A 17444-nucleotide genomic window follows, 5' to 3' on the forward strand; every position below is an offset into this window, starting at 1 on the left:
GCATTAAATGGTCAAACATTATAAATGCTTTGGATCCCTTGAGTGCACACTTGGGGGCAGCACAAGTCTCCGCTTGACCCAGACCCAGTAGCTGGCCGGCTGCAAGAGACAATGACATTTGCAATTGAAAACACTTGAAAGTTCAAGAGATGCTGGATTATTATTTTTTTTAAGTCCCTTAATGGAAGTAGCTGAGCAGACTCTCTGCCATCCCCATCACCTGATACTCCTGAGTTATAAATGGAGATGCAAGGCAGGGAAAAGGGAGCATTTTGCATGCCAAACAAGTGCTCCGCCTGCATTAAGAAACTCGAAGCATCATTTGGACTGAACACAAATATGGTCTGTACTGGTTCAACTTGTTATCTAATGGTTACATTTACATCCTGTCTTTCTTCCAAAGGAGCTCAAGGCTGCATAGATGACTTTCCTCCTCCCTTTAATTATGCTCGAAATCCTACGAAGTCGGTCAAGTTGAAGATGCCAAAGCCAAGGTCAGCTTGGGTTGCTATGAGTTTTCCAGGCTGTCTGGCCAAATTCCATAATAATAATAATAATAATAATAATAATAATAATAAAGATCGAAAAATCAGCTGATGACCCAAAATGCAGACTATGCAAGGAAACCGATGAAACCATTGACCATATCCTCAGCTGCTGTAAGAAAATTGCACAGACAGACTACAAACAGAGGCACAACTATGTGGCCCAAATGATTCATTGGAACTTATGCCTCAAGTACCACCTCCCAGCAGCAAAGAACTGGTGGGATCACAAACCTGCAAAAGTATTGGAAAATGAGCACGCAAAGATACTGTGGGACTTCCGAATCCAGACTGACAAAGTTCTGGAACACAACACACCAGACATCATAGTTGTGCAAAAGAAAAAGGTTTGGATCATTGATGTTGCCATCCCAGGTGACAGTCGCATTGACGAAAAACAACAAGAAAAATTCAGCCGCTATCAGGACCTCAAGATTGAACTGCAAAGACTCTGGCAGAAACCAGTGCAGGTGGTCCCGGTGGTGATGGGCACACTGGGTGCCGTGCCAAAAGATCTCAGCCAGCATTTGGAAACAATAGACATTGACAAAATCACGATCTGCCAACTGCAAAAGGCCACCCTGCTGGGATCTGCGGGCATCATCCGAAAATACATCACACAGTCCTAGACACTTGGGAAGTGTTCGACTTGTGATTTTGTGAAACGAAACCCAGCATATCTATCTTGTTTGCTGTGTCATACAACGTTGTTGTGTCAATAATAATAATAATAATAATAATAATAATAATAATAATAATAAACTTTATTTATACCCCGCCACCATCTCCCCGACGGGGAGTCGGGGCGGCTTACATGGGGCCATGCCCAGAACAATACAATATCACAGAACATAAATAAAACAACAAATCATAACACATTAAACAATACAATAAAAGATAATATACACTACATTAAGCAAAATCAGAAGAACAATAAAACCAAGGGTGGGCCTCGTGAACACTAGGTTAAAAAGCATTCTCTCCTGACGTTTCGCCCACATCTATGGCAGGCATCCTCAGAGGTTGTGAGGTATGGAGAAACTAAGCAAGGAAGGTTTATACAGTAGAGTCTCACTTATCCAACACTCGCTTATCCAACATTCTGGATTATCCAACGCATTTTTGTAGTCAATGTTTTCAATACATCATGATATTTTGGTACTAAATTCGTAAATACATTAATTACTACATAGCATTACTGCGTATTGAACTACTTTTTCTGTCAAATTTGTTGTATAACATGATGTTTTGGTGCTTAATTGGTAAAATCATAACCTAATTTGATGTTTAATAGGCTTTTCCTTAATCCCTCTTTATTATCCAGCATATTCGCTTATCCAGCATTCTGCCAGCCCGTTTATGTTGGATAAGTGAGACTCTACTGTATATATACACCTCACAACCTCTGAGGATACCTGCCATAGACGTGGGTGAAACGTCAGGAGAGAATGCTACTAGAACATGGGCCTACAGCCCAGAAAACACACAACAACCTAGCATAGAAATAAATATTAAATTGGAATACAGCCAATAATGACCATGCTAGTTAGGAGTCCAACCCATGCTGTTGCTGTTTATGTTGTGTCTTCATGTTGTTTCCAGTTTATGGAGGCACTAAAACAAACCTATCATGGGTCATCTTGGCAAGATTTTGATTGTGTTCCTGCATGGGTTGGACTGGATCATCATTGTGGTCTCTTATGTTTTGTTCAGAGGGGTTGCCTTTGCCTTCCTCCGAGGCTGAGAGAGTGTGACCATTCACAATCACTCAGTGGGTTTCCATGGCTAAGGGGAGAGTTGAACTCTAGTTTGTGGAGTCATAGTCCAACACTCAAAACCCACCCTGGGATGCATTGTGTTTCAATTCAGATAAAAGTAAAGCTTTTCCCCTGACGTTAAGTCCATTCGTGTCCGACTCCGGCGGTTGGTGCTCATCTGCATTTCTAAGCCTAAAAGCCGGCATTGTCCATAGACAAGTCCAGGTCATGTGGCCGGCATGGCTGTACGGAGCATCGTTACCTTCCCGCCGGAGCAGTACCTATTGATATACTCACATTTGCATGTTTTCAAACTGCTAGGTTGGTAGGAGCTGGGGCTAACAGCGGGTGCTCATTCCGCTCCCGGGATTTGAACCTGGGACCTTTCGGTCCGCAAGTTCAGCAGCTCAGCGCTTTAACACACTGCACCACTGGGGGCTTCAATATATTGTATATACATATAATATTGATTATAATGTTATAATGTAATACAATATAATACTACAGTAGAGTCTCACTTATCCAGCATAAACATGCTGCGAGAACCTAACAACCCCTTAAACAGAGCCAGGCATTTTGTCTTAGCGCTATAGTTGCTCTCCCCTCTGCTATACGTTGGCAGGTTTTTCTTGCAGTGCAGGCTCTCAAAAGCACAATGCAAGGATTACAATGTTGACAAGTTAGGCTTTAACAGTCCATTCACAAAAAAAGAAAACCAGACTAGGCCAAGACTGGGCTAAGAAAGCCGCTCTCTTTGCTTCCTGGTTGGAAATCTGTCCCAAAGCCTGTAAGAGGAACATGGGTACAGATGAGTCTCCTTAAGCCCTGTCTAAAGCTTTAGTGACGTTTTCAGCCGGATGGTCTGGACTGATTTTGGTTCTGCTAAAGACGGCGTGCGAAAGCGAGTCGAGTGGCTCCAACGCCCGGGGCGGCAAAAGCAAAGCCTCCTCCTCCCTGTTTTGCAGGAAAGATGTTTTCCTTCTCACATTCGACCTGGAAAGATTGGTGGGGAGATGACTCATACCACGCTTCATATGTGGCAGCAAACGTTCTGCCTTGTGCGGCATTATGAAGAGACTGTAAACATGCCTGGGATTCCTAGATTGTAGAAGAACTTTTGCATTTATTGCAGGCATGGGCAAACTTCGGCCCTCCGGGTGTTTTGGACTCCAACTCCCACAATTCCTAACAGCCGGTAGGCTGTTAGGAATTGTGGGAGTTGGAGTCCAAAACACCCGGAGGGCTGAAGTTTGCCCATGCCTGTTGCTATGAGCCAATCGTCCATATATGGAAGGATGTCGTTGATTTCTCCGTTCCAAAAATGCAACCTCAGACAGAACTCTTTCCAGGTAAGAGTCATTCCTCCCATTAGCAATTCATTTAAACGGCATTCCTCGATGTTTGTCACTAGTCAAACGAATCACTCAGGAGAGTCTGACTGTTAAAAAGAGATGACTATACATATATATCAGACAGACAGATGCTTCGGATGGCAGAATGAAGTGCATTTGCCGTGGCAGAAGGAGCAGCACAGGTGCCCACGCTTTTGCACGGCAGGCTCTTTTTACAAGCAACTTGCACTCGAGATTCCCAGGCACACACCCAGTTTCTGTACCAACAGCTGTAAAAGCAACAGGTGGCTGTGGAGTCCCACACCGGCAACATGCTTTTTTTTTGGGACTACAACTCCCAGAATTTCCCAACCAGCAGGGCTAGCAGTCAGGCTGGATGGGGATTCTGAGGCTTGTATTTATCTATTTATCTACAGTATTTATATTCCGCCCTTCTCACCCCGAAGGGGACTCAGGGCAGATTACAATGAACACATATATGGCAAACATTCAATGCCAACAGACAACAACATACATTAGACCAGGGGTCCTCAAACTTTTTAAGCAGAGGGCCGGTCCACAATCCTTCAAACTATTGAGGGGCCAAATTATCATTTGAAAAAAAAATACAAATTCCTACACACACTGCATATGTCTTATTTGTAGTGCAATACAACAATACCAATTAAAGAACAATACAATATTTAAAAATGAAAACAATTTTAACCAACATAAACCTATCAGGATTTCAATAGGAAGTGTGGGCCTGCTACTGGCCAATGAGATAGTCAGGTTAATTAGGATTGTTGTTGTTGTGTGCCATCAAGTCATTTCAGACTTTGGGTGAGCCTAAGTCTAAAATTATTTATTTATTTATTTACTATATTTATTTACTACATTTATATCCCACCCTTCTCACCCCGAAGGGGACTCAGAGCAGCTCTATGTACATACAATATATTATTAGCATAGCACAATATTAGCATCATATATTACTATATTGAACTATACCACTATACTGTAATATTATATGTAATATATAACATATAATTAACATTATTATATGGTATTATTATTAGTATTATATTGTAGAACATTATAATATTTTTATCAATATTATATGTATATACAATATATTATATTATTAAAACTGATATAAAAATATTATATTATAAAACTGAGGGCGGGGGCCAGGTAAATGACCTTGGAGGGCCGCATCCGGCCCCCGGGCCTTAGTTTGGGGACCCCTGCATTAGACAGACTCAGAGGCATTTTTAACATTTTTCCAGCTTCACAATTCCGGCCACAGGGGGAGCTGTTGCTTCACCGTCCAGTAGTGGCTGTACTTCCACATTCCTTTCCTCGTGTTTTGCTGGCTTTTTTATGGTGTTGTAAATTAGCCTCCCGCATAAAGCGTCCCTAAATTTCCCTAATTGACAGATGCAACTGTCTTTCGGGGCTGCATAGGTCAACAGCAAGCCGGGGCTATTAATGGTCGGAGGCTTAACCCGACCCGGGCTTCGAACTCATGACCTCTCGGTCAGTAGTGATTTATAGCAGCTGGTTACTAGCCAGCTGTGCCACAGCCCGGCCCCTTGTGATGGAAAAGGTAATTTTCTTTACCTCAAAGGTTATAGAAGGAGCTCTAGAGCGTGCTTCCATGTCTACAAGGACAATTTCTCCTTGCCAGACATGAGCCGGCTAAATCCCTGACAGGCGCCCGTCCAGTTTTCCTTCAACAATCCCTAAGTAGTTTTCATACATCCACTCACCAGCTGTGCATTTTCAAACTGCGCCGAAGAGTTTGAATACTCAAAAGAAGCCCTTGGCATCTAGGATGCCCTCTAGAAAGGTGTCTGTGGTAAACAACATTTTCAGCAGAACCTACTATTAGACTCCCCGCACAACTTTAGACTTTCCTCGACAAGCCCAGCGTATTCATGGATGCCGCGATAGTTCGTCAGGCAAAGCATCCGCTTCAGCTGAATCGCAATAAATATCACCTCGGTGGCATTTCCTTCAACTCTGGCCGAGTCTTTCATTTAGTCTCAGGTAAATATAGATCTATAGATTGGGCTTCCCCAGCTCGCCAAAGTAGCGATCCCTCCTTGTTGGGATCATATTGTCTCCCCTCACTGGGGCAGACTTCCCAAAGTTCGCGGTCGATTTCAATTGGCGACCACGAAGGGACACAAAGTATCAGCAAAGAGAGATAGAAGTCCAATTTGGTTAGTCTTTATTTGGGATTTGTTACATCAGGAGGGTTAGGGAAAAGACCAGAGAAAGAGGCGTTTATGGTGAGTTACTGCTGCTGGAACACTTTCCCACTTTTCTTTATCCAATGTTGGTCTTATGGACCTGTGGAACTCCCTGCTATAGGTCAGATCAATTTGAAGGCAGGGGTCTGCTGAGTTCTCGATGACAGATGCGGGATACAGGCACAGCAAGTGCCACAATGTGAAGACTAGGCCACACCAGTTGCAGATTTTTCAGCAGCCTTGGCAATCTATGTATATAAAGGAGTAATGGTGTCAGTTCCTCCCACTAAACAACAAAAGTACAAGCCCCAGAACCTAGAAATTTGGCAACACAACCCACTATCCTTGCCCCTAGGTTCCAACAACGAAAATAAAAGAAAAATAAAGTCCTAATTAGAGGGAGAGGAATAATTGTTTTTATCCAATTGTTGCCAGTTAGAAGGCTAAGCTCCGCCCACTCGGTCTCCTAGCAACCCACTCAGCCCAGTGTTAATAAAAGAAAAAAATAAATAAATACAAATGATACAATAAAAAATAATAAAAAACACTAAAATAATTAAAAACACTAAAACTTGATACAATAAAATACTATACAGTAGAGTCTCGCTTATCCAACATAAACGGGCCAGCAGAATGTTGGATAAGCAAATATGTTGGATAATAAGGAGAGATCAAGGAAAAGCCTATCAAACATCAAATTAGGTTATGATTTTACAAATTATGCACCAAAACATCATGTTATACAAGAAATTTGACAGAAAAAGTCGTTCATTACACATTAATGCTATTTAGTAATTACTGTATTTATGAATTTAGCACCAAAATATCACGATGCATTGAAAACATTGACTACAAAAATGTGTTGGATAATCTAGAACGTTGGATAAGTGAGACTCTACTGTAATAAAATAACTAAAAATAATAAAATATAATAAATAAAAAAGATAAGTTACAACAAAATTAATTAAAAAATACAAATAACGTCAAATAAAAATTTCACAATAATTTTTAACCAATACCACCACCACTTCGCCACAGCAACGCGTGGCCGGGCATAGCTTGTACATAATAATAATACTTTATTTTTCTGTCCCGCCACCATCTCCCCGAAGGGACTCGGGGCGGCTAATATGGGGCCAAGCCCAGATTAAAACAAGTACAACAGTTAAAACCAATGTAAATAGGGATAAACAATATAATAAAACATTCAAGTGCAATAAAGAAATTAAAAGCATGAGTAGCAAATAATCGTAAAAACAGATAGGGAAGGTAATAAAACAAATATCACCATCAATGAATAAAATGTGGTGCATGATTTCAAGACATATGGATGGAGTGGGCATCTCTTGTCCACTGTATTTTTTAAGGTGAGTACTTCCTATGGAGATTCCCTGGTGGCGCAGTGGGTTAAATTGCTGAGCTGCTGCACTTGCGGACCGAAAGGTCGGCAGTTTGAATCCAGGCAGTGTAGTGAGCTCCCACTGTTAGCCCCAACTTCTGCCAACCTAGCAATTCCAAAACATGCAAATTGTGAGTAGATCAATAGGTACCACTCTGGCGGGAATGTAATGGCACTCCATGCAGTCATGCCGGCCACGTGACCGTGGAGGTGTCTACAGACAATGCTGGCTCTTCAGCTTAGAAATGGAGATGAGCACCAACCCCAGAGTTGGACATTATTAGACTTGAATGTCAGGAGAAAACCTTTACCTTTGCTACTTCCTATGGAGTTGTTTAATGCATTTGGATATTCTAACTGGAGGGTTATGGGTGTTAGTTGAAAAGGTATTTTTTAGGGTCTTGGGTGTTCCTCACTTACTAGGTTATAGGTCAGGGTAGGGCTGGTGTTGGATTCCAGTTACCAGAAGCCATGAATGGTAGGCCATGATGAGATATGATCTACACCAGCAGCGCCACAAGTTCCCCATATAGTTGCTCAGACTATTTCTCCATAGCTGTGATTGCTTGCACAGTTCAAATCTGATTTCTGAACAAGGACAACTTCCTCTGTTAACAGCAAATTATTTTGAAATCTCAAGTGCAGTTGTTTTAGAAGTAGTTTGGAAATGTTCTCACTTAAGGAGAGTCCAAGTAAGATTGCCCTGTACGCTTAGTCCGGAAGGGTAGTTTGTAGTCTCACACGGAGTAATAAAAAGTTAGAAAGGGGGCAAATGTGGCTGTTCTTTGTTCTCTTACCTAAAATGTTTATCTTTCTCTCTTTACCCGTCAACGCCCTTGGTATATCAAACTGTTTGCTTTTTCTTCTACATATAAAGAAAAGAATTTCACCTGAGGACTACTTATTGTATGAAGCCCTCCTTTAGCTTGTCTCCAATCTTATCCGTGAATTTGGTGAGAAACACACTGAAGGGAACACATACAGGACTGGGTTGTTGTGTGTTTTCCGGGCTGTATGGCCATGTTCCAGAAGTATTCACTCCTGACGTTTCACCCACATCTATGGCAGGCATCCTTGGAGGATGTGAGGATGCCTGCCATAGATGTGGGCGAAATGTCAGGAGAGAATACTGTTGGAACATGGCCATACAGCCCGGAAAACACACAACAACCCTGTGATTCTGGCCATGAAAGCCTTCGACAACTACAAATCTCAATTGATCTGTAGGACAGAGGTGGGTGGAAGGATTTGGGACTAATAAATTCACCCAACTGTCCAGCACCATGTTAGGTTACAGAACTGTTAACTAGCATTTCAAAACAAGATTAAAAAGTAACCTAAACCCTCTCCACTGCCTAGTTACATACTCTGATTTCTTCCTCTCTTTTTTTCCTATTGTCTGATCTGAAATTAAACCAGACAACATCTCCCTGAACCCCCTGAAATCCCAGCAAAGTAACTGACATGATAACACAAAGCTAACAAGTAGAGAACAGGAGCTATTTTGCAGCCTTGACATCCATGGAGAAAGGGAGTTACTAGATATATCTAACTGATAAATAAGGAAAATTACTGAAACACAAAGACTAGCTTTGTTCTGGGCATTCTTGGCCGATACAGAATGAACTGAAAGACCTCCAGCTCTTTACTTTCACTATTCCAGGATTTCACGCTAGTGTTTTACAAAGATTTCGACAGCTTACATGTTATGCTCCATTTGCCTGAGGGCAGGGGTGGATGCTAAAAAAAGAGACAAACGTGGCTGCTTCTAGCACAACTTGAACAGACTATCAGAGCCTAGATTCTCATCTTAATCCTCACTAGAGCAGAATGATTGAATCAAATAGATTCACATTTGTTGGTTTACTGTTCAGCTATTAATTTAACAGGTCTGATCTAGCTGGAACGAACCACAGGATTCCTGCTAGAATCTGTTAAGTGAGGATCCCAGAGTCCTTCTCCAGCAACAATGTTGGAAGGGTCCCGGGGCTTGGAGTCTGATACCTGATTTACACCCATCTTAGACCAAGCATCTCTTCAACTATGAGGCTGTTTCCCTTCTCCTTCCAATTGTGTATCACACAGCCTTCAATTATTTGAAAGATACAAGAGAATAAAAACCCACCTGTAATGAATCTGGATGCAACTCTTTGGATTGAAAACACTCTTTTATTTATTCACTTTGATTCAAGATTTTTCCCCAAACAGAACAAAAGTTATCATGCCCTCTTTCCTATGCAAATGAGAAAATGATTAAAGCTCTACTGCCCCCAAAGTGTCACCACATCCTAGAATAATCAGGGAACAAGTTGGTACTGCAAGGCTGTCTGCTCTATTTCTTGTGCAGCATTAAGAGGAGGAGGAGGAGGAGCGGCTAAGGCAGCTTCCTATGGGAGTGAAACGGGCAATTAAACAAGGCAAACAGGAAAAACAAACAATATGGTTCTTTTAGGTTGATCAACCCTGCTGGTGTATTTCTCAACAGAACAGATTATTTTCTACAGGAGACCCAATATATAACAGAAGGATGTGTGACCAACTTCATAAAACACACAGATTATCCAGAATAGTAGTTGTGGGTCAAAAAAAGACTTCCAACAAAGGTTGAATGAGAGAATCTACTGAACTGCTTTTCATTAGGAGATTACAATCTATCCCAACACTTGAATCAGGACGAGAGATTTTTATCATACTGCCTCTGTTAAATGGCTTGGTTAGTGCCTAATTGCTTGTGTTATTCACAGGCTGTTATGAATGGCCAGTGCTATTAATGCAATTGTTACTCTCAGGACATTCTGCCATTAATTTAACGTTTGACTTCACTATCTGGAATCTCATCTGCCACCATATATACTGTGCATCTATACCTGAAATTCTAATACTCCAGGCATTTGATGAAATGGGCTATGAATGCTCACAGTAGAATAAATCTGTTAAGTCTTTTAGTTGCCAAATTTCATTGTTTTGGCATTACTGGCATGTTCAACTTGCTTCCCAGATTGACTGAAGGACTGTACCAGGATGGATCCACTTAGCCGAACACTAAGCTACTGTGTAATTCCTTTTCTTGAAAAAAATTAAAACCTCAATCCCTGCTCCCAGTAATATTTTCAAGTCCTTTTGCTTCCATAACTATCTCAAGACTTCAGTGTGGTATAGTGCTCGGGATATGCAAATGCCCAATGGAAGGTGCCTCCAAACAAATGTCTCAGTTACTTTAGCAAACCAAAGGTCACAAAGGAAAAATAAAAACATATACAATTGTGTTTTTCCCCTTCTCTGCTAGGCATTGGGAGTAGAAAACTTAGGCTCCCTTTCCTCTTTAGGAGTTTCATCTCACAATCCATTTAGAAATGCAGCATTCTAAAAAAAATTCACAGCATGCTAAATAAACAACAGGAAACACATCTAGAAACTCTCCTTTGCTTTATATCAAGGGTGGGGAACTCTTCTGTCTCTGTAAGCTGAACTTCCAGACCATTCCACCCACTCAGGAGGGATGCTGGCCTGAATAGTTAGTCCTGATCAAAGAAGACCTGCTGAACAAAGGGAATTTATATAAGTGTTGACTTCACATTGATTCAATCAGTCTACACTGGTTAACAAACAACAGGATTTAGGCTAATGCCAGCAGGTAAGAGCTCTGCTTTCTCTCTCTAAGTGTTGGCATCACAAGGGTCCCTCTCTGTGCAGCAAATCATCCAGCAGAGAAAAAGCATATGCACCTTTCTCCATGGACAGTGGCACAGAGCAATTCTTCCTTGTTTGACTTTCCATGGAGAAAACACCATCCTGCTCAGCACTCGAGAAAGATTCCTGGCTCTTTTTTTTCTGCTGATCAGAGAGAAGATTGGGGATTCCTTTGCCTATGCTAAGAAAATGTCTGCTTAGTAACAGAAGCAACCTACTTCTATTCCAGTGTCTGTGTGTGTGCGTGTGGGAAGGGGAGGGAAGCTGACAACATTATGAAAATTTTTTAATACAAGCATCACTACCGGTTTGTAGCATTATACCATAGATCTCACTTCCAGAGACTGAGGTGTGTTTTTGAGATTACTGACCTCACTGAAACAGCATCACAATAAAACATAGCAAGGACTTGTGATGTAGGAAATTCTGTATGTTTAGGGATAGAGCATGGGTGGACAAAAACATAATTGCCCCACACCTCTGGGAAGATGCATGCCAATTTCCTATTATTCATCTCTCTCCTGATCAACTGCAGAATAAGGCAATACAGAAAGCAGAGGTAAGTACATTCTTTCTGTAAGAAAACCCTATGGCACAAGCTCTCCCCACCCCCACCCCCACCCCCACCCCAGGCACAGAGAGCAAGACAAGAATATGAGTAAGCGACACTTGAGAGGTTGGCAGATCACTTCTGAGAGAGCTTTGCAATGAGTTTCTTCCATTCTTCTCTTTTGCTTGTTACATACGAAGGGGTAAGGAGCTGCAACATTGGCTCCTGTTGTCCCTGGAAGAATTCTTTACACAGCACTTCTGTGTTGCAGATTACGTACATCCCACAGTCATAGCTATTCTGCTGGGCAGGGGCTTTCTCTTCTACAAAGGCAATTTTTCCTCTTTTGCCAAGAAAGGGCTCCAATTTCCCTGCGACTCGTCTGGCATGGGCACAGTTGCTCCTGGTATGGGAATCATAGTGGGCAAAACTGTTTGTCCCCTGGAAGTAAACCAGTAAGCTCCAGTGGGTGCCACCAGCAGCCTGGTTGGAGTTGTCATTAATGGCCAGGAACACCACTTTCTTTTTAGGGAGGTTCAGTGGTTCAAGGAACAGAGCCAACTCCTCCTGACTGGTGCTGCACTTGATGAACTGAGCCACCTCGGGACTAATGAAACACACCTGATCAGCAAAGTCCTGGAACTGATCACTGGCAAAGTACTCAAAGGCAAAGCCAATGATGTGATCATTAAGCCAGCAGGGAGGATCCAGTAGCAAGACATCCGACCGCCTCAGCAAACTGTCCATGTAACTTAGAACAACAGGGTCCATTCTAGGCAGGCAAAGTCACAGAAGGAAGAGAAATTCCAGGGCCTAAAATCAAGGGTGAAAAGAACAGAGCACGGTTAGAACAGGCTGAGCTTTTTCCAGTGTCAAAGATGGCCAATGGAGTCACGGATGCCAACTACCCAACAGGGATTTTTAGCAGCCACTTTTTGTTTGAGCTCACCAACCCCTCCTTCAAGTCTTCTGGCATTAGCACAAGGAATTTGCAGGAATTTCTTCCCTTTTGTGCCTGGAAAAGGTGTGAAACAATGGGGCAACAGTCCTATTATAATTTTTATCTTAGTCAAACCTCAACATGATAAGATAAGACTTGATTGTCAGTCTTCAGGGCAAGGTTTGGATTTCAGAGGGGCGGATAAGGTGTTGTTTTTTTCTCAATTTCTCAGGAGAAGGGATTTGTGCTGTTGGTGTACAAGAGCACTTCCCCCAGCAAGCTGATCCGTGGCTGTCTCTGACTAATATAAAAAGAAGCAACTGAAACCAGGGCAGGTCACCTTAGACTAGGACTAAGAATTGATGGCCTTCCAGATAATTTTGGATTTCACCACCTATTATCACGAACCATTAGCTGTCCTGACAAAAGCTGATGGAAGCTGTAGGCTAGAAACATCTTCTCAGGCTAAACTCTAGCTCACATAATTAGTGTGAACATATAATGATAGTGGGGATGTTGCAGGCAGAATCATATACTGCCTTGGGCTTATAGAAATGACAGAATATACATCTAAGCATTACTCGATGGCAGTGGTTCCCAACCTTTAGGCCTCCAGGTGTTTAGGACTTCCGGGCAATTGGAGAAGCTGGGTGGGTCTTCTGGGAGCTGAAGTCCAAAACATCTGGAGCACTAAAGGTTGGGAACCACTGCTCTATGGGAAGTGGTAACATACTTCTTCTGTCTTGGAGCCAGTGCAATAATCTGTGAAGTGTTTATCTAGTCCAGTGGTTATTAACCCCTGATCTTCCACATGTTTTGTTCCCAAAATTCCTGACAACTGGCCAAGCTATCTGGGGCCTCTGGGAATTGAAGTCTCAAACAGCTGGAGGACCAAAGATTGGGAATCATTGACTAACTGGTAGACTCTGGAACACAGTGCAAGAAATGCTACCTACTATTTCCTAGAGTGAGACAAACAGGAATTTGGAGGAGGGAGGCAACCAAAAATACCAAATTTCTCAAAGTTAATTGATCTTTTTAAGTGAAATGGAATCATCATCATTATCGTTGTTATTGTTGTTGTTGTTACTATTATTATTATTATTATTTTATGCACCAAATCACCTCCCACATGGCTCAGCAATAGTATGAGTTGTCTTAAACAGAAATCTATTTGATCATCATACACTTTACCATCTCATTAACAGCTGAAATTAAATTTAAAGCCAAAATGACAGACAACAACTGCACGACAGAAAGTACCATAGCAACTTATGGTGATTCTTTAGTGAACAATTCTGGAGAACGGCCTGTCTTTCTTTTCTAAAAACCCACTCTACAGCAGGAGGGAAAAATTCCACAGCCGCCTTCTTTTTGATTCAATAGCCTTTTTCAAGGTTGGCTTTCTGTATGGAATTAGGCATTGTACTGGACAAGGATTGCCACTGAAAATGAACAAACCAATGCAGAATTCTTTGTGCATAATATTTAGGCACACTTACATGTACCTCCCATACCTTCTTTATTATTCAATATATGTCAAAATAGTTAAACAAATCAAGGTAAGGAAATGATAATCTCATGCCATGCACAGGGATGCTTCTAAAGTGGCATGGTGGGGGATTTTTGCTGGCTCCAGTTCTTATCTATAGGCTTGCAACTAGTCTAACATTGAGCATTTTGTCAAATACAGCATCAAAATTGCCCACTTATTTTCTAAGGTATAAAATTCAGTTTCAGCAAAAAAAAAATTGAACCGTTTCTGAAACAGAGTTCAGATGGTGACCTTTTCCCAGAATAACTCAGCCTGTATAGCCAGTGGATATGCTACCCGTGCCTTGCAAAACAATTTTTCCAAGCTCTGTTTTGGAATATTTTTTAAAAGGAAGACGACTAGACTGCAATGAGAACTGAACAGAGAGGCCAAGCAAACAAACAGGAATTTTACGGTGTGTATGAAACTGATCTGGCCATGATGACATATGCCTTAGTTCCATCACATTTGGGCTACGGAAATGTGCTCTATACAGGGATGCCTTTGAGGAATGCTGGAAAATTTCAGCTGGTCAAAACAGCTGCAGCCGGACTATTGAGTAGGGAACACACAACTCCCGTGTTTACAACAGCTTCACTGGCCACTGCTCTGCCACAGATACAAGTGGTAGAAATGCAAGCAAAGCCTTTCTTGGTGGCTACTCCCATACCCTGGACCTGTCCTTCTAGACAAGCTTGGCTGGTTCCTCCCATGGCATCTTTCCAGAGGAAGGTAAAGACTTTTCATCTTTTGGGAACTGTTTAAAGAGAAATCCTTTTAATTGTTGGTCTGTACTGTTCTTACTTTTTCCATTTTAGTGGATTGTATTTTGAAATGCTTTTAAAACTATTGATAATTTAACTACTTTAACTTTTATATGCTTTTATTGATAAAATATTTCATCCATAGCTATTTTAATTTTGTGTGTTAGCTTGAATCCAAAGGCTGGTAAAAAATTGCAGAATATACATTTAAAAAATCATCACCATCATATTACCATTTGAATTTAAGAACATCATTTCTCAATTAATACCATTAGAAATGTAAACATATACTTTCTTCATGCCAAACTCTTAAATGAGCAATCTTGAAACATTACTTTTTTGAGATTATAATTCCCTACTGGCCATGCCAGCTGGGGAATTCTGGGAATCGTGATCCTCAAAAGTTTGCTAATCTCAGAGACTTGCAAAATCATTTAAAGTCTTGCATCTATGTATGTTTACTTGGCAGTAAGTCCTATGAGATGGACAGGGCTTTTCCATGAAATATTTGCCAGTTCTGGTAATTACCTGAGACTTTGTAAATATCAATTCATATCAACCAGGATGTGGCCCTTTTGAAAAAGCACCATGAATAGCAAACACTGTTTCCTTAATGTGACTAACTGCAAACCAAGGAACACCCATCAATCGCACCAGGAAAGGTTTCAAATATAGTGGTTTATTTATTCATCAGGAAGGAGTGGGAAGACTTCCCTCACTGCATGGTGAACCATTAGAGGACACAGTAATCTGAACTACTACTTCTTTTTCAGAAATACACCAATGACCTACTCTGTCAAGTGCTTTAAGGTCAATAATTAAGCAAAATCTCATTACAATTTAACCAAAGACCTTAAAATAACATACATGAAAAAACACTGATCTCGATTGCATCAGGTTTTTTTATTAGAAGAGGAATAGCTAAGGCTGGTGACATGGGTCAACTTGTTAATCGGGTGAACTCTAGTTATTTGGGCTCAGGTTTAACTTATTGTCCACAAGGACTCCCAAGACCTTTTCCACACGTCCTGCTGTCAAGTCAGGCATCGTTCCCCATTCTGTATCTTTGCATTTCCTTATTATCTGCCTAAGTGGAGTATCTTGCCCTTGTCCGTATAGAACAGTGATGGCCAACCTATGACACGCGTGTCAACACTGACACGCCTAGCCATTTTTGCTGCCACACTGCCACATGCAGATTGATTGGATGACTATGTCTTTTGTGGCCAAATTTGGTGTGTTTGGTCCAGTGGTTTTGTTGTTTACTCCATGGGAATTATGCACATTATTATTCTATTATTATTGTAGTATATTATCATTTTATTACTATTATATTATTATTATATTATTCATTATTCATGACTACATTGAAACTAGAATAGAGAGAAATCAGCGTGGAAACTGCAAGAGGTACCATAGATTGTTGTACATGGAAATAATGGCAGTAAATAGTTTTTGATTTATTAAATACAGTTATATATTACAATTATATATTTTGGTTATTTAAACTATACGTATTGCGAAATTATGGGTTTTTTCTCGAAGTGACACACCACCCAAGTCATGCTAAGTTTTTTGGTGAATTTTGACACATCAAGCGCAAAAGGTTGCCCATCATTGGTATAGAACTTCATTTTGTTAGTTTTGGCCAATCATCTCTCTAATCTGTTAAGATTGTTTTGGATTCTGCTCCTGTCTTCTAGAGTATTGGCTATCCCTCCCAATTTGGTGTTGTCTGCAAACTTAATGTCCATGCTTTCTAGCCCTTCATCTGAAGTCATTACTAAAGATATTGAACAGAACCAGGCCTAGGACGGAACCCTGCTTATGGCACTCCACTTGTCACTTTGTCCCTGCATCAACCCAACTTGTAATTCAAATGACAGGAGAGGAGATTCTACCTGAACATTAGGAAGAACTTCCTAACTGTGAGGGCTGTTCAATGGTGGAACTCTCTGCCTTGGAGTGTGGTGGAAGCTTTTAAACATAGGCTGGACGTCCACCTGTCAGGGGTGTTTTGATTGTGCATAGAAGGGGGTTGGACTAGATGGCCCATGTGGTCTCTCCTATGAATGCAGGCCTGGGCCAACTTGGGCCCTCCAGGTGATTTGGACTTCAACTCCCATAATTCCTAACAGCAGGCCTGGGCCAACTTGGGCCCTCCAGGTGATTTGGACTTCAACTCCCACAATTCCTAACAGCCTATCGGCTGTTAGGAATTGTGGGAGTTGAAGTCCAAATCACCTGGAGGGCCCAAGTTGGCCCAGGCCTGCTCTCGCCTTCTCCTCATTTGCCCCATTGAGGCCTTTTCCAGATGATTCCTATTCAACAGCCCGCTCCTTCCTTTGATCCTTGGCACACAACGCTGTCACAGCATTCCTTCCCGCCCTCACACTTCACAAAAACACAACAAGCCCCTTTTACCTGTCCCGGGCTTCATTCTCTTCACGCCAGTCGCTACAGCCGGCCGTAAAGCAAAACCGCTTGTCGAAAAGTTTCAACCGTCTCATTAACATACGGGTCTGTCGTGACGTAATAAGGGGGCGGGGCTTGGTGGAGAATTGCCTCCTCCTATTTCATTCTGGGCGCGGCTGTTCCGAAAAGGGAGTCAAAAAGGGGGCGGGGCGAAGCGCGGGAGACGGCGGAGGGAGGTGAGAGACGGAGGGAGAAGAGCGC

At 41.7% G+C, this 17444-nt stretch overlaps 1 protein-coding gene across 1 annotated transcript; it reads right to left on the reverse strand.

Annotated features, from left to right (window-relative positions):
- Positions 1-9439: 9439 nt before the first annotated feature.
- Positions 9440-17328, reverse strand: senp8 (SUMO peptidase family member, NEDD8 specific). The gene is made up of 2 exons (XM_008120548.3): positions 17193-17328; positions 9440-12343 (listed from the first exon to the last, which is right to left on the reverse strand). The coding sequence occupies exon 2, from the start codon at positions 12299-12301 to the stop codon at positions 11666-11668; it is 636 nt and encodes a 211-aa protein (XP_008118755.2). The 5' UTR covers positions 12302-12343; positions 17193-17328; the 3' UTR covers positions 9440-11665.
- Between the last annotated feature and the right edge of the window lie 116 nt (positions 17329-17444).

The sequence above is a fragment of the Anolis carolinensis genome, unplaced genomic scaffold (genome assembly GCF_035594765.1).
Source record: "Anolis carolinensis isolate JA03-04 unplaced genomic scaffold, rAnoCar3.1.pri scaffold_11, whole genome shotgun sequence".
Taxonomy (NCBI): domain Eukaryota; kingdom Metazoa; phylum Chordata; class Lepidosauria; order Squamata; family Dactyloidae; genus Anolis; species Anolis carolinensis.